Source organism: Diabrotica virgifera, chromosome 4, assembly GCF_917563875.1.
Source record: "Diabrotica virgifera virgifera chromosome 4, PGI_DIABVI_V3a".
NCBI lineage: Eukaryota > Metazoa > Arthropoda > Insecta > Coleoptera > Chrysomelidae > Diabrotica > Diabrotica virgifera.
This window is the reverse complement of record NC_065446.1, coordinates 65293977-65315119: the sequence shown is the minus strand read 5'-3', so window position 1 is coordinate 65315119 and position 21143 is coordinate 65293977. Positions and strand designations below refer to the sequence as shown.

At 32.8% G+C, this 21143-nt stretch overlaps 1 protein-coding gene across 1 annotated transcript; it reads right to left on the bottom strand.

The window, feature by feature from the left end:
* Positions 1 to 529: 529 nt before the first annotated feature.
* LOC114329147 (signal peptidase complex subunit 2) lies at positions 530 to 17884 on the bottom strand. Its single transcript, XM_028278166.2, has 5 exons — positions 17720 to 17884; positions 17600 to 17662; positions 17408 to 17541; positions 5771 to 5926; positions 530 to 855 (listed from the first exon to the last, which is right to left on the bottom strand). Exons 1-5 carry the CDS (start codon positions 17747 to 17749, stop codon positions 669 to 671), a joined length of 570 nt encoding a protein of 189 aa, XP_028133967.1. The 5' UTR covers positions 17750 to 17884; the 3' UTR covers positions 530 to 668.
* Positions 17885 to 21143: the final 3259 nt, after the last annotated feature.

Below are 21143 nucleotides of genomic sequence, written 5' to 3'. Positions count from 1 at the left end.
CAGATATCTACAGAGATGGACTATACACGCCACATCTAAAGTTTTTGAGAGGGTGGCTAGGAGGATCAAAACTGAAAAGAAAGATTACAGTGCATTTCTACAATGGATACAAAAAATATTATAATGTTGAACATGGTTGAGGGTAAAGTAGATGATACGAGTGAAGTTTATAATACATAATATATTACAAATACACGAAAAGTTGACAGTCTATTTTTTTATATTATTGTACATCAAGACTTTGTAGCGACACCTATTTTTATACTTTTCCTTAGTAGGCGAGAGCCAAAGTAACCAACTCCTTTAAATTAATAAGCTCTTTTTATTTGCAAGCCATATATGTACACATAATAAAATTCGAATAATATATTAATTTACTTTGAGATCTGCAAATTTATTGTATCAAAACACCCCAGATTGACTTAAAATTGAAACTTAACATTAATATGTTCCGGTTCTTTTCAAAAATCGCAATAAATGAGTTAGGTTAGTCTATTTCTCAGGTACAGGAATAATAGATAGAACCAGATATATTTAAGGCGGGTATATTTTATACAGAATCACTCAAAATAAAACAACCAGTCTCAAACCAAAAAAACTTATTGAAAAATATAAAAAATGAAATAATTTACACGTCAACTTCTTTTAGTAGGTAGTCTCTGTGTACATCATTTTTCTTTCCTCTCACTTAGTAGAGAATTGTGCATTTTGGTGATTTCATCTTCAACATTTTCTTTAACTACAGTTCCTTGCTGGTCTATGTACCTGGCAATACTCCTTTTAATACTCTGCTCTCTTCTTTGGCGTGTTTTTCCATCAATATATGCAAGATTCAAAGTATACTTATCATCATACCTAAAAAAATATATCACTATAATAATTACAATATAAATACATAAAGAAATTTTTTTAAATATTTTTTGGTGATGAATGCAAATTGTAGGATTTTCCCATGTCCGATATTTATCAGTATGTTTGCTTTATTAATTGTAAAAAGCCCAGACAATAAATTGTTACTAAGAATTCTGCATTCAGACCCAAAAGAGAATTATCTCTTTTTTCTTTTGTTTAAATACATGTCGCTAATGCTTCCAGCAGCAAATAAAAATTTTTATTATGCTTAGTAGACAGGCAGATTTAGCTCGCTTCAGGGTACACCACAGAAGGTTTTGATGACTTAAAGAAGAAACATATGTCAACCAATGGTGGTGGCCCCCGAATTAAATCTAAAGCTGTCTTTTATTATTTTATTTTACTCATATTTGAGTACAAAGGATGCAGAATTCTGTCGGATTTTTATCTAGATAGGTATCAGTGGCGGTCGGTCAGGGTCGACAGTGCCGACCCACACATTTATGGATACATTGTAGATTTTTTAAATATTTAATTTAATCAACATTAAGAGTTGATTATATTTGTTTCTGTAAAATAAAAAAAAATATGTGAGATATTACAGACAAAATTTCATTCATTGTTTTAAAAGAATTAGATCAATCCGATACGTCAAGTGATCTCTGCGCGTAAGAGACTTTTCAAATTAATAATCCCAACCAGCCATGCATCCGATTGCGATTGTGTGAATTCTTTTTTGTAAGGATCCGCTTCGCCAGGGACGGCAAGCCGTCCCTAGATTGACTTGTAAGATGCTGTGGAATATTAGCCGATAGGCAACCAATTATACATTTCACCACAATTTCACCCGTATTTGAATGGCAGAGTCCGGCACATTCCAATCTGCCGATCGGTGATGGGCATGGACAGACACCAGCAAGACACGTATCAAGCCACGGGACATCTTGGATATTAGTGCACCCTAATATGTCTGTGTAGATTTTGGCAATGGATCCGACCATCACTTATAACACCGTTGCCGTATCCTCTATTTTTTCATACTATCACGTTACAAGTTTTTGTGATATTTTACACGAGCGGGACACCCTCAAAAAAGCGCTTAGTTTTCGAGATACTGATCACGGAGGGGTGAATGGCTAATTTTATTCATACTTTATATTTTCGAGGGTGCTGAAAACAAAAATGAGGTTTATTTTGAATTTTATGTGGGGGAACATTGTCAAAATCGCAATTTTAACCTAAAATTAAAAAAAATCACGTTTTTTGCGTTTACCTCGCTACAACTCTGTTCCATTTTCATATTTTTTTTTTGAAAATTTTACAGTATATAGCTCTAAGATTTCTGAAGACAAAGGTACCTGCTTCAAGTTTTTATTCTTATCATCATAAAGGTTATGAATTTTTCAAAGAAAAAGGTGCGGCTTTGTGCATTGCAAAGTTTAATCGCAAAAGTTGTGTGACGAAGTTTAAAATTTAGCTTCTTAATCACGTTTACTTGAAAGTAGAGAGTACAAAGAAGTTTTCTGGTAAGTTTTAGATCAAAATGTTTTATAGAAAAAAAAATAGTGCAACTTTTAATGTCGACATGAGAAATCCCCAATATAACGCTTATTTTTTGAGGGACAGACAATCTAGGTCTAATTTCTCACCTTTAGTACTATCCTTGGATTATAAGCTTTCATTTGACACCTCATTTGTCATTCTACCTAGTGTAATGACGGAGAAGTAAACGTTCTTATTCTAAGTATTATTCTTGTAGGTAGATTTAGCATTCATTGAAATTATGAAAGAAATGGCATGGCAACACTGTGACGCACAAACATAAGATTCAGCTGTACGTTACATAGGGTGCACTAATATCCAAGATGTCCCAAGCCACGTACTCTGCTAATAGTGCGCTCTGGATGAAATTAATTATGAAATAAGTAGCTTTTTGAATTTTAAATCTCGGTTAGTTTTGACTGTAGCAGATTTTCGTAAACAGCTTTTGGAAGTTTTTAATTTTATTAATGAAGGCGACAATTTTGCTATTCTTTTAATATTTTTTTACATATTTTTAAGAAAGTGTTTACCCAAGCTGATGTGATATTTAATGTTGTTCAAAATCAGTCAACTGACATTATTTATTCCAAAAATAGAATCACAAAGCTGGTAAAAAATCTCAGAGATAGTAATTTTCAATATATACGCAGTGACGTTTTGGATTCGCTTGATATTTCCGAACACCCCCAAAAAAGACAAAAGTATGACACAGATCTCGAAAAACAAGTATATTTTGAAATTTTTGAGACTATTATTACTTAAGTCGACTTTACACTGCATTATTTATCATGTGATTTGTCATATGATTTTTCCCATGACGAGCCGCATGACAATGCTTATGACAAAACGAGCCGTATAAAAAATGCAAAATCATATGACAAATCACACAGTGTAAACATGTAAATTTCACTCCATGACCAAATCATATGACAAATCACATGATAAATCATGTAATGTAAAGTCGACTTTATGCAAATAGATACTCATTTTTTCAAATTTTGAAGATATGCAAATTTTTGACCTTTTTAACGATTCAAAATTTAAAAGTTACGCCAAAGAATTTTCAAAATATCTATTCTATTCAAAATATTATAATAACTATCCATCATTCTTTAACCAAATAAAATAAGGAAATTAATTAAAAATTTTATCTCTCTCTCTCTCTCTCTCTCTCTCTCTCTCTCTCTCTCTCTCTCTCTCTCTCTCTCTCTTGGACTCCTAGTGGAGTATTGGGCGCATCTGCGTTTCTTGGCCGGTGGTGTTAGACGGCTGGTGGCCTGCTCAGCGCATCTTCTTGTGTTTATTCTTTGGTTAATCTGCGTACCAGTTCCTTCCATTCTCCTCTGTTTCTTGCTGTGTTTTTCACTTCCCCCCACTTTAACCGATTCTGTTGTGTTCTCTGGTAAATGTTTTCTTTCAGGTATTATCTGGTCGTCCCTTCTTCCTTGTCCCCTCAGGTTGATATTCGAGTGCTCGTCTTGCGATGTTACTAGGATCTTTCCTTAACGTATGGCGGATCCATTTCCATTTCTTCTGTCTAATTGTTGTTATTATACTGGTTTGTTTCGTTCGTTTCCATAGTTCTTCATTCGTTACTTTATTAGGCCAGTAAATTTTTAGGATCTTTCTTAAGGACCTATTTACAAAAGTCTGTAGCCTTTTGTTGTGCTTTCATCGTGCTTCCAAGTTTCGGCTCCGTAGAGTAATATGCTTTTTACACAAGTTTTGAATACATTGATTTTTGTTGACTCTGATATTTCACTTGTTTGCCAGATTTTATTTAACGCATTGAAGGCGTGTATTTCATCTCATTTCCGCCAAAGGTTCGAAAACGAACCATTTTGTTGTTGTGACACCTGCCATTATCAAAGTGTAAAACAATTTTTTTACGAAAGTTTAAGTTTATTTTACTCTAGTTAATCAAATATATTACATATTATTGCAGTATTTCTTTGCTTGGCGGTTAATGGGTTAAAGCGTGTGCTAAAAAAGCAACGTGTATCAAATTTGGAAAAAAATATTTTTAAATGTTGTCCAGCTTTGATCATATTATGGTGCAGCATCACTTAACAATAACAAATTGTTTTTGTTGGTATCGGTTGAGGTAAAAAAAGTTACTAAGAGATTCATTTACAAATCTTCAAATAGTTACATTGTTCGTTTTTTGCAACTCAACGGAAACTAAATATCCGGTGCTACTCACTCCCGTTTAAACTCCAAATTTGTAATATACCGTCCTTTAACATCAGTCGTCTCGTCCACAGATATCCATATTGGATTTTTTTCCAATTGCAGTTTTAATCGCTTCAACAGTAAATTGCATGCTGGAATCAACATATTTTTTTTGTATAATGATGTAGTCGTAGGAGAAGAAACTTGTACATCATTATTGCAGTAATTTTTTAAAAATTGTTAGAATAAGGGATTATCCAATTTTGCAATTGGAATATTGCCACCAATCTTACAATTGTATTACTGTCCATTGGGGTCTATTGTCATATTATGCTAATACCAATAAGGGGTATTTCCGAAGAATATTTTTACCTATCTCGCTAAACTGCATTACTTGTGTCCTCAGTCAGATGTTTGTCCATATTGTGGAATATCTGAAAATATGCACTATTAATAAATGCATATGCACTTATACAATTTATCCAAAATATGCAAATATGCACTTAATATGCATTTTGCATATTTCCTGAGCTCTACTCATAACAAAGATTACAAAAGAGTAGAATGGATCAGACACAAAACCCGGGTTACTGATGGAACCCACAGAATCAAATCTCTAAAATGGCAATAGGTGGAGCATTTAGCGAGAACTGACAATATAGATGATCCACTAGAATTACAATCTGGTATCCAAGAGGCATCAAGAAACAAACGAACAGCAACTAAGAAACAGAAATTAAGATGGGAGTATGACACAAAGAAATAAACAGGTAATACTGCACTATAATCGATAGAATACACTGGTAATAATGTTTTTATTTAGCTTAATGCCCCAACAACTAATGCAAATTGGCATGGTACAGTGATTTCGCAATCAGATAGTGTAATGTGTAGTGTGTGTTGGTAAATATCTTGTAACTTAGCATATAACTTTTTGAATTTTTACGGATTTTTATTTATTTTTTTTTTACGATGTATTGTATCTTTTACAAATTGAACCTTTTATGCTTTAATGCTTAAATTAAACCTCACAATGCCATTGGCTAGTTAAAAATATCTTTAATTATAATAGAGTGTAAAATTAGAAACCTATTGAAGTGATATTTATACCATAATCAGAATGTACCTAAATCACAAAGTACGAACTGATAGTGAATCTAATAAACTAACCTCTTTCAATGTAAAATAATATTATATTACTTACTTTTGAATATAAGAGCTAGCTTCCCAAGTATTTTCCTTCTTAGAACTATCTTTCTGAATACAAACAGCAAAGATTCCTTTCTCTTTGTATGTAGTATATAAAGTTAAAATTCCCATCATAAAAAAATATGTAGTAACAGAAAATATTAAAATAGGCCTGAAAAAAAAAAGAGAAAATTCATGATTATAAATAAAGACTATAATTATTTAAAGATAAACTTTATTTTTTACCATTATAAAAAGCTACAATCACATAGTTATCGGAAAAAAACCTATTTAGAGCAGAATGTGTAATAAAAAATATAACTTGTTTAAACATTTTTAAACTGTTATGTTTACAAAAAACGTTCATTGAAAAATCATAATAGTAGGGGAGGAAAGTATGCTAAATTTGCAGTTACTCGAGCGTTATGGGGACCTATTGGGTTGTGAAGATTAGGTCCTAAAACCAAAAAAACTGTTAAGTTTTCCATAAAGTGGGGGACTTTCCATTTTTTAATTTAATTTTCCATTTCCAACAATCGTTTTTTTAAGATTGTAAAGTAACTCCCCATCCCACCTCTGTGGGGGAGTCGTGTTTGGTGCCATTCGATAGGTTTTTCAAAATATTGAACACGTATTTTTTAGTTTTTCGCCCTGACGTTCATTTCGCGAAATATTCGCTTTTTTTTGTGAAACTTTGTGACTCGTCCATTTCCTTACTCAAATCGTCTTCAGATTTTTGAAATATACACTGTTTTGCATGTACTTAACTTACCTTATCTTAAGCCGACGATTTCGAGTTTTTCTAAGGATACATTTATTTTTCGAACTCACCTTAACGAATTCGCCTGTATTAAGAGCCAATATGTGGTACAGGTACATTTACAGGGTTTCCCCCATGTGATAATCTGACGCGCTTGAGTAACTGCAAAAATCCCCGCTTGGACTCCCCTACCATAAATGCTAAATATAGGTATCTGTGATTTATGAAATGACTAATTGCAAACCAGCGTCCTTTAACCAATTAACCAAAATTTTATTTTGGTAGCAAACTGATTTTTGATAGTTATTCATATCTATCGATTACTGAATGTGTTTCTAGAATAAATCTCATAAGTTCTACTATAATAACAGCCTTATTGATTCCAATCAGATTTACTAGAATTTTGTGAATAAGTTATTTACATGAGTAACTGATGAGCATGGTTGATGGGAAGATGCATTACTGATGCAAGACTGATAGGTAGATGCATGAAGAGGCAGATATACAACAGATGCAATTTTCATTATAGGACAGTTGATGGAAAATAAAGAAATAAACAAACAATCGCTCATATTATGGTATTCATTGTTCTTGACAAAGCATATGATAGAGTTCCTCGAGAGATTCTGTGGGGGGCTTTCAATAAGAAAGGAGACCCAGTGAATATGTATAGATTGTGAGATACATGTATTGTATGAAGGAGTAACAACTAGTAATAGGACAAGTTTGAAAGAGACTGATATATTTCATGTAAAAGTAGGATTACACCAAGGCTTAGTGCTTAGTCCTTAATGTATGCTGACGATGTAGTGTTGTAGGAAATAGTGATTTAGGTGAAATTATTGTGAAAAGTAATAGTTTTAAGTACCTAAGATCCGTATTGCAGAGTAATTGGGCAGGGTTGGAAAAAACCCGGGTTTTTTATTAAAAGCCCAACCCGACGGGTTTTTTCGGGTTTTTTAGGGTTTTTTTGGGGATTTGGAGGTTATCATTCAAGATTAAGGATACAGATATGTTCTCCGCAACACATTTCAAAGAAGAACTTGTTAAAAAATTCTCAACAAAGAAATGGTGGAAGCTGATATAAATAAAAAATAAAAAAACAAATAAAATACCATATTAATTTTGTATTTATATGTTATCTTTGTTCTCATGTCCAGCTTCATCTGCATCTATTGAGCGGATTTTTTCTTCATATGGATTAATATGGACTAAGCTTCGCAACAGATTAGGTGCCGATAGAGCTGCAAACTTGGTAAAAATATATTATCATTTAAGAACCGAGTCCTCGTCCTCGACCGAGTCTAACGAATAACGAATGGGAATTGGGAATGTGACAAAAATACAGATTCTGATTTTCCTGATAACTAATATGCTTTGCAGATGCTTTGTTTAACAAGAAACTTGTTTATTTTTTTATTTGTCTATATACCATGTTTAAAATAAGTGTTTTATTAGTTTAGTTTCAGTTTCTCTCGTTTTGTATTCACCTACTACTTACTTCATGGTATTTATGCTAGTTTTTGTTTTTATTCAGAAATAAATATGACGTTCATTCAACTGAAAATTTGCTATTTTTGAAAAAACCCCAAAAAACCCGCTGGGTTTTATAAGATGGGGAAATTCTATGCCAACCCTGTAATTGGGACATATATGCAAAAGCATGCAGTAGAATATTAGTGGAAGGAGTGTATTAGTAGATGGATGAAGTGGAAAGAAGTCAGTGGTGTATTGTGTCACAAAAAAATTCCAATGAAGCTGGAGGCAAAATTCTATAAAACAGACATAAGACCAGCTATGGTGTATGGAAGTGAATGTAGGACAGTTAAAAAGAAAGGAACAACGAATGTATGCTGCAGAAATGAGAATGCGTAGATGGATGACATGGAGTAACAAAAAAAGATAAAAATAAAAAAGTGTACATTAGGGAAAGTCTATTGGTGGCACCAAAATGAGAGAACATAGGTTAAGATGATGTGGACATGTTCAACATCTAGATGTTAATCACCCAATATGATGAACTGCTGATCTACAGGTTCCTAGAATAAATAATTTTGGCTCTATTGTATAAGTATTTAAAGATTCCCTTTTTAACATTGATGATGTTGTGGTTTGATTTGTAATATTTAGATATCTGTTGGTTTTCTGTACACCTGAGTCTCATATCCAGTATCCTTCTTTGAGATTAAAATATTGAGGAAAGGTAGTGTGTTATTATATTCCTTTTCCATGATAAATCTTATTGTCTCTTCTTTATTGCTTACATTATCTAGGAATGTGTCTAACAAATCTGATCCCTAAGGCCATTTTGAGAACACCTCATCTACATATCTCCACTATAATGTTGAAGAGTTTTCGAAACAAATATTATTTCTAAACAAAATTTAAAACCCACAGTATGATGGAGATATGTAGACGATCTGTTCTTTATATGGCCTCATGGAACAGCCATATTAAACTAGGAGATATTGACAGAAGTTCAACCACGATTTTCTGAGTCCTGCCATTTGCAATACTGAAAGGTTAGAGAAGGTACCTACAATTTGTGAAAAAATCCACGGGTTTCCTGTGACATTTTCTTGTTAAAATTAGATTTTCCATGCAAAAAAATGGGGAGTTGATGCGATGAATTTCTGAGTCCTGCCATATCCTTAGAATGACATGATAAAGTCCTTTTCATGAACATTTTTCAGTGCGTCACACATGATAGAAAAAAGGTAACTCCGTGATAATACACATTTATAACATTTATTCTAACATGACATTTTAATTAAATCCGACAGTTGTCACATTTTATTTGCAATTTGGCATAAAAACAAATCAATTGTGTTTATTGCATTTATAAAATGGTATTTTCTTTGATTTGTATAGTCTTATAAATTGTACAGATTATATTCGTAGATATATTATATAATTCGTAAATAATTTTTTTCCGATTATAGCGCCATCTATCGACAACTAGAATAAATGTTATAAATGTCTTTACTCACAGACGTGCCTTTTTTTCGGTCAAACAATTTAATGCGTTAGAAAGAAATCGAAAAACTGTGACGCACTGAAAGATGCTCATGAGAAAAAGAGTACTATCGATTTTATGAAGAAAATTTTTTGGGCAGGAGGGTTGTAAAAGAGCTGAGGGAGTATATACATACAGTCGGTCCAATATACTTACCGTGCACGTCATTATCTACGTCAGATCTAAGTTGACATTGTTGCACAATTACAAAAAATGCTTGAATTCACTCTAAATCAAATATATCACATAATTTTTGCGGAAGTGGATTATACAAAAAAAAATATTAATATTCAATGTAAATAAATAAAAACTTTAGAAATAGAAAACAAGAATTAAGTAATCTTACATAAAGTAAATAATAAAAACAGTAAATATAGTATGGTATAACTAGACCCAAACCCAGACATCCAAAGTGAAAGTTATCCTCCAAGACCAAATTGTTCTATATGGTCTACATCAGGGGTCACCAATTAGCGGACCGCGGTCCGCATCCGGACCGTGAGCTAGTTTTGTGCGGACCGTCAATAAATTCAGAATATACCTACTAGTGTTTGGCCATGAAATTGTGTACTATGTTTGGTTCAACTTATGTGTGCGAAGCCGCTTTATCAAGAATGAACTTTATTAAAAATCGGTAGAGATCTCACTTAACAGATGAATATCTCTAACTCCCTAATGAGACTCAGTTGCACTAAACTCACTCAAAACTTCAGACAGGTTGTACATAAAAAAATGTCAGTTTTCTCTCTGATAATTTAATTTTGTGAAGAGCTTTCCCCCTTATTGTTATACTTACTAACCATTAATTTTGAAATTAAGTAAGCTGTAATATAAAATTGTCATGTGCATTTTTTTTATATTCATTTCCTCTCTACAATATGTTAAGTAGGAGTACTTTTCAGATGTGCATTTAATTAAAATAATTTTCAGATTTAATAAATTTGCAACAAACACCTTGCATTGAAACTAATGTAGAAAAGATAACATGTTAATTAGTATTTTGTACTATGATTATTTATTTTAAATTCCTCAGTTTCATTTCTACAAAATTGAAGATGTCTAAAAACTTTATTAGCATTCAAAATATAAATTCCTAATTTTTTAAATATTCTCAGTAACAATTTACAGTACTGCTGTTTTCAAAATATAGGTATAGGTACTGATAATAACATCAAAACAATACACAAAGAATTTATATTTTATTTATTGTACCAGGAAAACTTACAGAAATGTATACAGTAACCAAAAAACAATCAGATATTATTAGTTTTCCTTTACATTTCCTTTACAGATTCCTGTTAAAAAATGCCCCCTTTAAACAAATCAGAACGGTGCCGGGTGAAACAATTTTTTAAGCAAATTCAAAATTACTTTTTTGCCTCGAAAAATGTATTTTTAGGTTTCTTGGATAATTATAAACAATAAAGGTGTGTTGTCATATTTCTGAAAAGTTGAAAAAAAAAGTTTTCGAGTTATAAGCGATTTAAAATCTGAAAAATGCGAAAATATGCATTTGCGATGCTTGAAAACTCTTAAGTTTTAATAAAATCTTAGATCTTTTTTATTTAAGATAGCCCAAAAATGTTAAAAACATATTTTTGCGGGCAAAAAGGTGATGTTTTAGGCAAAAAGATGATGAAAGGCAAAAATTTCGCCCGGCACCCTTCTGATTTGTTTATAGGGGATATTTTTTAACAAGAATCCACAAAGAAACCGAATCAGAACAGTCAGACACAGGTAGCATAAATCTGGACCCCGGAAGTGTCATAGGTTTTCGAAACGGACCCTCAGGGAAACTAATTGGTGACCCCTGGTCTACATAATGTTCAGAAAAAAGTCACACCATTTTGAGCGTCCGGTTTGGGGGAAGAAATCAGTAAATTCGTAGTTTTTTACGTTTTTCGTCAATATTTCTAAAACTATGCGGTCTAGCATGAATAACCTTCTATACAAAAATGTTCTACATTAAATTTGAAATAAAAAAGGCTTTATGCATAATCCTTCTAAAATGAACAGTTCAAAAGTTACGGAGGTAGTATAGTATAATTGGTTCAAAAAAAGGCCTAACCCAGACATCCAAAGTAAAAGTATTCCTTCAACACGAAATTGTTCTATATGGTCCACATATTGTTCAGTAAAAAGTTACACCATTTTGAGCGTCCGGTTTGGGGGGGAGATGGGGGAAAAGTCGGTAAATTAGTAGTTTTTTTACGGTTTTCGTCAATATTTCTATAACTATGGTTTAGCAAAAACAATGTTCTATACAAAAATGTTCTACGTGAAATTTAAAACAAAAAAGGTCCTATACATAATTGTTATAAATTCAATGGTTCCGGGGTTACGGAGGGTAAAAAGTTGAGGTTTTCGATACTTTTTATATTCTTTGGGAAATTTATAGAAATTTTCTTTAACAGGATTGTGTTTTGTAAATAAAATTTGCTATTTCAGTGGCCGATGATATGTTAGTGATAAGCCTTTGAAAAAACGTCAACCTCACCACCCAAAATCATTATAAATCGCCCAGATAATATAAAAAGTATCGAAAACCTCCACTTTTCACCCTCGGTAACTCTGGAACCGTTTATTTTATAACAATTATGTATAGGACCTTTTTTGTTTTAAATTTTATGTAGAACATTTTTGCATAGACCATTGTTTACGCTAAAGCATAGTTTTAGAAATATTGACGAAAAACTTAAAAAACTACTAATTTACCGACTTCTCCCCCATCTCCCCCCAAACCGGACGCTCGAAATAGTGTAACTTTTTACTGAATAATATGTGGACCATATAGAACAATTTGGTGTTAGAGGAAAACTTTTACTTTAGATGTCTGGGTTAGGCCTTTTTTGGACCAATTATACTATACTACCTCTGTAACTTTGGAACTGTTCATTTTAGAAGGATTATTCATAGGACCCTTTTTATTGCAAATTTAATGTAGAATATTTTTGTATAGAAGGTTGTTTATACTAAACCGCATAGTTTTAGAAATATTGACGAAAAACCTAAAAAACTACGAATTTACCGATTTCTGCCCCCTCTCCTCCCCAAACCCGACGCTCAAAATGGTGTGACTTTTTTCTGAACATTATGTGGACCATATAGAACAATTTGGTGTTGGAGGATAACTTTCACTTTAGATGTCTGGGTTATGCCATTATTTGAATCAATTATATCATACTAATGTAATAAAACAAATACTTATAGTAAAGAATAAAAACAAATATGAAGTGTCATCACTGCAACTGTCAAATAAATGTTACCAATTTATGCCAAAATGTCACCTTTGTTCGATCACAGTTAGAGTGTAATCCAAACAAGTGTGCTTTATATTCCACTTTTACAAATTAAATAAAACAAGTTAGGATATGTTTCTTTAAATGTACATTAATAGAAATCTTCCAATATTATTTCTACGCGTATATAATAAAATATGTCTAGTATAACATATATGTCTAACATATACACCTGTGCTCAATGTGTTAAAGATGAAGTTACTACAAATAAAATGACATCTTTGGATGGTTGATTGATGAAAATATTGTGAAAAGTAATAGTTTTAAGTGCCTAGGATCAGTATTACAGAGTAATTGGGAAATAGATGGAGATGCATGCAATAGGATTGGATAGTGCTTATCTACAAGGTACCAAGGGGCCGTTCAAGTATTACGTAACGCAGGTTAAGGGGGGGAGGGGTCAAAAATCTTCAAAAATTGCGTTACACAATAGTTAAACGCCCATTAGAGTGCGTTACATAGGGGAGGCAGAGGGGTCAAAAATCTTCAAAAATCACGTTACGTAATACTTAAACGCTCCCCAAGCGCAAAATTACCATTTCTGAAGTTGGGAGTTATGATTACATGTCGATTTTTAAAACTGTTTAATAACTTAGGTTTTTAATCTTAATTTACTCAAAACTGCAAAATGGCTGTTAATACCTTTTAGATAAGCGCTATCCAGGTTGGCTGGATGAAGTGGAAGGAAGGGAATAGTGTATTGTGTCAAAAAAAATTCAAATGAAGTTGGAGGGAAAATTCTATAAGACCAGCTATGATGTACAGAAATGAAAGATAAAGAGAAGAGCAAGAGACAGGAAGTAATTGTAGTCACACCTGGAAACAAATAATAAATTATGAAATTACATTGCAATGATGAAGAAGTATAAAATGCACATGAAGGGTCACAGGAAAAAACGATGAAGGTCAATTTTGCGATTTTCGTGCAATCTGTTAGCTTAGAGAGAGTACTATCAACCTGTGAATGGCCAAGGGGAAATAACGATGAGAATAGTCTTAAAAACAAGTCACAAGATTGGAAGCAAGGGGGAAAAACAATGAATATTATGTAACTTTGTTTCTCATTTTACCCAAAATGCTTCCAGATAGACAGAGAGAGAGAGAGAGAATATATGTTTATTGTCTAAGAAAAAATCTTGTTGACAAACACTGTTTAAGAGTTTTAAATAAATAAATTAAATTAAAATATGACTAATATAAAATATAACACATAACACATTTACATTATATAACAACTACAAAATATGTAGTATTGTCAAAAATAAAAAACAAACAAACTACAAGCTGTAAAACTAAATCACAAACAATAATGACAAACAAATTGACAAAAAAAAAAAAAAAATATACACAAGATCACAAATACATCAGCTCCAATGGTCCTCAAAAAATTCTGTCAGATCATAATAGGCCCTCTTAGCGAGCAGTCTATCTAATGAATTTCTAAACTTTCTAATAGTTTCCAAATTTTTTATTTCACTAGGTAGTTTATTAAAAATTTTGATGCCGTTAAAAATAAATGAGTCTTTGACTAGTGTGCTTCTAGGTGTAATCAAAGCTAAATTGCTAGCAAATCGTCCAGATCGATTATTATTTTCATATAGATGTTTATTCTTAAAAATAATGCTTGCCGTTTCCAAAATGAAAAGAGATACAAGTGTAAGGATACTGTGTTTAATAAATAAAGGTTTACACGTTTCTCTAGAATTTACCTGGCACAACAGGCGTACTGCCTTTTTTGAAGCAAAAACACACTACTGAAAAGCTCCTGACTACACGCTCCCCAAAACTGAATTGCGAATCTAAGATGTGACTCTACTAGTGCAAAGTACACAGTTCTTGCTTGGGCAAAACCAAGCTCCCTTCTAGTCGACCGTATTGCATAGCATCCAGATGCAAGTTTTGAATTCAAGGCTTCGATATGCGATTTAAATTTAAGGTCAGGATCAATATTCAGGCCAAGAAACCTGACGGACAGCTGAGGTTCAATTTCCAGATGTAATTCAGGCATAACATGTTTAAAACACAGAAGCTTGGTTTTAGAAGTGTTTAATGTCAAAAAGTTCGCCTTGCACCAATTTCCAATCATTAAGAGTTCCCTACCTACAGATTGGCATAAGACATTCAAATCTTTAGCATGCCATATAAGAGTAGTATCATCTGCATAAAAGGTGAAATGAGCAGATACATCAAGGTAGGCTAAATCGTTTATATATACCAAAAACAGAACTGGTCCCAATACCGAGCCTTGGGGCACTCCCCAAGTTACATTCATCAAGTCAGAGTCACAGTCTGTTCTAACAAACTGACTCCTACCCGACAAATATGACTCCATCCAACTCAGTGACTTATCTTTAATTCCGTAGTGTTTAAGCTTCTGCAGCAGCAAACCATGATTGACACAGTCAAAAGCCTTCGTCAAATCACAGAACACTGCCGCAACCATCTCACCTAAATTAATATTATTGTAAGCTATCTCTAAAAAACTGAAAATCGCGTCGGTCGTGCCAGTGTTACCACGGAAACCAAACTGTTTCGGACTTAGTAGTTGGTTAACCTCTAAAAATTGTATTAATCTTGCTTTAACAATTTTCTCTATTATTTTTGCCAACGTAGGTATCAGAGATATTGGCCTGTAATTGGAAGGGTTTATGTGATCTCCACCCTTGTGCAATGGAATTACAACATTTATCTTCAGGAAATCGGGAAATGTGCCAGCATTAAAACTATCATTAATTAAAATAGATAAAACATCCAAAGCAGAGTTTGGTAGATTATTGAAAACTCTTATAGAGATGTCATCATAACCCGAAGAGTTTTTGTTTCTGATTGATTTAAATATCTCTTTCAATTCCTCAACATTAGTATCATAAATTATGAAGGGACACATAACTTCTGTTTTCTTCAGATATGACAAAGGATCTGTACCATGTCTCAACTGTGCTGTTAAAGTTTCGGCTATGCTACAGTAAAATTCATTACAGTCATTTGGAAGTGGAGTGTGATGACTATTACCTGATCTGTGTTTACCCCTTAATTCATTTATTATAGACCAAGTTTCCCTAGTTACATTTGTGGAGTTTTCTATTCTATGCTTGTAGCAGTTTTCTTTTGCAGTTTTAATAACATTTCTGTATATCTTTTTATATTGATTATAATAGGTAACAAACCAGTCATCTTGGTAATATTTTTTGATATAATGGAGCGATCTCATGGTTTTGCAGGAATTTTTAATGCCATTTGTAATCCAAGGTTTTCTATTTTTAATTTTAATCTTTTGTTTAGGAAAAGACCTTTCAAAAAATTCACATATTGTATTATGAAATGATTTAAATGGCTCAGACGATTGTGATAGGAGAGAATACCAGTCAAGACTCTCGCACTTTAATCTAAATTTACCAAAGTTAGATTTACTATACAGGCGACCAATTTTAAATTTATTTACACTATCTTTACCTTTAGTAAATTTCTTAATTTTGATAGAAGCAACAACTGCCTTATGGTCTGACAGATTGGGGTCAAATACAATACAATGAACATAATCCTTCTCAAAGTTAGAACAGAAATACTCTATTAGAGTTTGAGACAATTTAGTGACACGTGTTGCTTCATTAACATGCATTTTTAAATTAAAACAAGTGAGTAAGTTTTTTATTTTCTTTACTTCATTGCAATCATAGTTCAGAAAGTCAATATTAAAATCACCCGTCAGGATTATTTGACTAAACTTTGGAATCCTCAACAACAAGTTCTCCAGCCCTTCCAAAAAAATCTGGACACTGGTTGTTGGAGATCTGTAGATGCAAATAATATAGATATCAAAATTTGTTATTTGTGCAACTGAAAATTCAAATTGTTTTTCTTCAATAAGATCCTCATAATTTATCTGAACAAAAGCCAGTTCTTGCAATAGAGAGTTGTGTACTAAAATAGCAGTACCCCCATGTATAAAGTTTGTTCTACAAAAATGTGAAATCATGGAATACTCGGGAATATACAAGTATTCATTTTCTTCTAGCCAGTGTTCAGTCAATAACAGAACACTGGGAAAGTCATTATATTCTAACATTAAAAATAAATCATCAATTTTATTTTCACATTCTTCCCCCTGACCCTTCACATGGAAACTTCAGATTATTTAAGTAATGTTCAAATTGACATTATCATCAGTTTCTACTATAACTTAGAACAGTCCCATTATCAATCCAAAACCTCATTTTAGATAAAAAATGGAATATTGATTATGCAAATTTTTAATACGATAGAAAACTAGATTAAATTTCCAAAGACATGTGAAGTATATAACACTGAAAACAGTTTTCAGATACAGTCGAACCCACTTATTACAATAACGGTTTAAGGAATAGAAATTTCAGATCCCGTAACGTTTCTACTAGCCACCAATGATCGGCTATTAGAATATTCCGGTTATAGGAATACTTTTGCTTTGCATGAAGGCTACTCCAATAATGGACTCGACTGTATGTCCATTTTCAAATTATACAGATGGAGCTTTACCTCTATTTTCATTATATATGCATTCACTGAAGGAGAATAGTAATATCTAAATTTAATACTCACTTAGATTGTGGGAATGGGTACAAATAATCCCAAATCAAGGCAAACATTGCAACACCTACAGCTATGCCACATATAACTAACCTACCATCCATGAGAGCAAAATTTTCAGCATAATTGTATTTCTTTGTAAGTACCTACAGAAGAAAAAAAAAACATCAGCAAACAAAGAGTTTAATTTCATTGATAACTTGCCTCTTTAACTGCATCATCTAATGCATTTTTGACGGCTACTCCATCCCATTTATTTATTGATACCTACAGAAATATATAGTATATAATTGTTACAACAGATAATCAAACGAGCAAACTTACGATTTCATCATCTTTTTCCTTTGGTGCCATACTTAAAAATCTGTATTAATTATTAAATATAGAATAAACAGCTGTGGAAACAACGCCGACCACTGTAATTTTTTTAATTTAAAGTGGAACGTCAAATAAAATGACGTGTACGTAAACGTAACTGACGTATGTCAATTGTCATGTAAAGATCTCCGTGTTCTTCTTATCAGTTGACTTGTATACTAGTGCATCTGCAGCAACCCGACGTCACTGTACTATTAACAAATTTTAAGCTTGCTATTTATCAACTTTTTTTGGTACGCGGAATCCAGGCCTAGGTTTAAAAGAACTCTACAATGACACCGATATTGTTCAAGAAATTAAATCACAGCGACTAAAGGCCGCGTCTCACCATCAAATAATTTGATCAAACAGTTTGAGCAAACTTGACGTACTTGAGGAAGTACGTCAAAGTGACGTCACAATTGCAGTTTTTTTGAAATTCTAAAAATCTGTGCTCTCACTATCAGTCTAGTTTGATCAAATTTTTTGTATAGGGCTTTTCATTCACAGTCATTTGTTTCGAGCTTCTGTCATGTGTCACATAATATTAATATATCTACGTCATACGTTATTGGTAATACCAATGAAACAAACCAAAGACGTATGGCGTAGATATATTAATATTATGTGACACATGACAGAAGCTCGAAACAAATGACAATCGATGAAAAGCCCTATTGAGTTGTCTAACTTGTTTGTACTTTATTTAAAATTAAAATTTTTCATTATTATCCACAATGAACACTCAGGATATGACGTCACTGTCACTTTCAGTTTGCTCAAAGCAGTTTGATCAAATTATTTGATGGTGGGACGCGGTCTTAAGATGGGCAGGCAACGTGCACAGACTTCATAACGAGAGACATGTACTGGTATGGGAGGAGATTCCTACAGGTAAAAGACCACTCGGACGTCCCATAATATGCGATGGAGAGATAACATCCAAGCAGATCTCCGAAAAATGAACATCCCATTTGACCCTATGTAGTGGTTACGCTATTAACTAAATAAATCCCATTAAAATTCCATTAAAAATACCCCTCTAGGAAATCCTTGGGAGACGCCCGCGCCGATCTTACAACGACATTTCGCTGCACAGGCGCGCGAAGAGGAACAAAATCGATTTTGTCATCTGACTACTACTCAGTTCTCAGTTGGTCACACTGGATTGATAGAAGCAGATGCCGAGATCGAGATGAATTCTCATTGTTAAGTGGCGGATTTGGAAAAATATGGGATGGGAATAAAACAAGTATAATTAAAAGGAAATCAATACATCAGCCAATACCAGTGCAAACAAATAAATCAAACAGTCGATATATCTTGGGACTTTTCCACATAGGAGAATAATACTGCCGGCGTACTGCTATTTTTCCAGTAAGTAATATATTTATATATTTCTCATTTTTTCGTTGTAAAATTCAATTCATCATTGTAGTTATTTCTTTAGGAATTAATTTTGGTTAAAGAAACCACATAAATTCCAAATTAAAGCATAATATCCTTTAAATATTTGCAAAGAACATTGAAGGTCAAGTTTTTTTTCTAGTATCAAACCTAAATTCCAATACATTTTATACCTTATCATTAGGCTTTTTCTTTCATTTTTTTATGAGATAACATTATAAAAAAGTTTTAACGAATATCACACAGCCTTCTGTACTCTGCGCATGTTCAGTCTACGCGCAAGTCTGTCATGTCTGCACTTAAGTCGCTTCAGAAATTTTGACATGACATAAGTATACCTAACATGTTTTGTTTTGGGTCCAGTTCAGTTAACTGCTGTACTGGTCCACAGATTCTAATAAATAATGTAATTAAGTTTGATAAAATTTCTTTTAGATTCCGTCACTTAGTTATTTAGTCACGTAACGTCACTCTATTACGTTAATTATGCACCTGATTTTTACAACATCCAGGATTTTCCGGTAGGACTTAACCCACCACAGCAACCAATTAGATTTGTTGTGCCAAGAGGATTTTCCTAAGGACTGTAGGACTGTAGGATCTTCCTAAAGTTTTTTCATAAAGGACTATTTGCCCCTTTTAACAACTGGCTGTTGTAAAAGCTAAGTTTGTTTACCTTTTTATATACTTTTGGTTCATATATATTTTCGTACAGTGTAAACTTATTGTATGCATACGATAAAGTAGAGTACATATTTTCGTGATAGATAGGGTTTTAGGTCGTTGTTCTTTTTTTCTTTTTTGATTCAATATAAGTAGTAGTTTGTTCAAATAAATAAAATCAGGTATTGTTTAATAATCATTATAAATAATTGTATCTTGAAATTTAATCGGGAATCGGGTTGTAAAAATTTCGTCGAGGGTTTTAAATAGGGAATATGTCTGGTCGGTTTGGTTTTTAAACAGAATATAAAGAGTCACTGACCAACTCATTTATATAGACCCTTTTGCTATTCTAACGGACTTTGTTTTTGGATTTTATGATTAATATCTTTGCTTAGCGCAGTGTGTAGTGGATATTTGCTTAGTAGCCACTTTTTGGTCCTGTTTGACCTTTACCTCACCCACTACCACTGTTATTGTGTCTATAGAGTTATATGTAAACTGTTAAGGTATACAGTATGTCCCTGTAAGTTGTTTCCATATGGAAAACTTTTTTATTATTAATTTTACGAAAAAAGGTCATTCTTCATAAAAAGCTCTGCATGGTCCAAAACCTAAGATCCAACCATCAGATATAAAATTTTATGAATATTATACGAGGTATGTCAAAAAGTTTGAATTTCACTCAAGAGTAAAGTAGCTTTATTTTTCACAATATTGAAAATTGCTATAATGAAAAGTTGTTTGGAATTAAAAACTATATTCTAGTATGCAGTTACGTCCTTCTAATTGAAAATTTTTTTTTGAAAAATTATGGATAACTAACATTATTTTCAGTTATTTCAATATAAGCCGCCCAGGCATAGACTTACAAAAGAAGATCTTCTACCCTTTTTCGAAAATCTAGGGCCAAAATTTATAGCAGGTGGAGACTACAACTGTAAACATACGCTATGGGGTTCACGCCTAACAACCACCAAAGGCAGAGAGCTAGCAAAAGTTATCCAGGATAAAAGCTACTCATTCCTATCGACGGGATCACCGACATATTGGCCAACCGATCCAAATAAAACACCAGACCTATTGGATTTCTTTATTACAAACGGAATATCTCAATCATATACAGATGTAGTACCAAGTTTTGATTTATCATCAGATCATAGTCCCATAATTGCCACAATTAGCACAACGGTGATAATCAAAAAACCAACACCTCGACTGCATAACTTCAAAACAAACTGGGACACATACCGGCTAATCATAGAACAGGAAGTAAATCTACTAGTGAGATTGCAAACTCCCGAACAAATAGAAACAGAAA

What these genes read in the sequence shown, in the direction of transcription:
- LOC114329147 (XM_028278166.2), bottom strand. Translation starts at nt 17,749, where the DNA reads ATGGCACCAAAGGAAAAAGATGATGAAATC. An exon ending in AGGAAAAAGATGATGAAATC is followed by an intron (nt 17,663 to 17,719) that starts GTAAGTTTGCTC and finishes ATATTTCTGTAG; the next exon opens with GTATCAATAAATAAATGGGA. An exon ending in TACCCATTCCCACAATCTAA is followed by an intron (nt 5,927 to 17,407) that starts GTGAGTATTAAA and finishes TTTTTTTTTCAG; the next exon opens with GCCTATTTTAATATTTTCTG.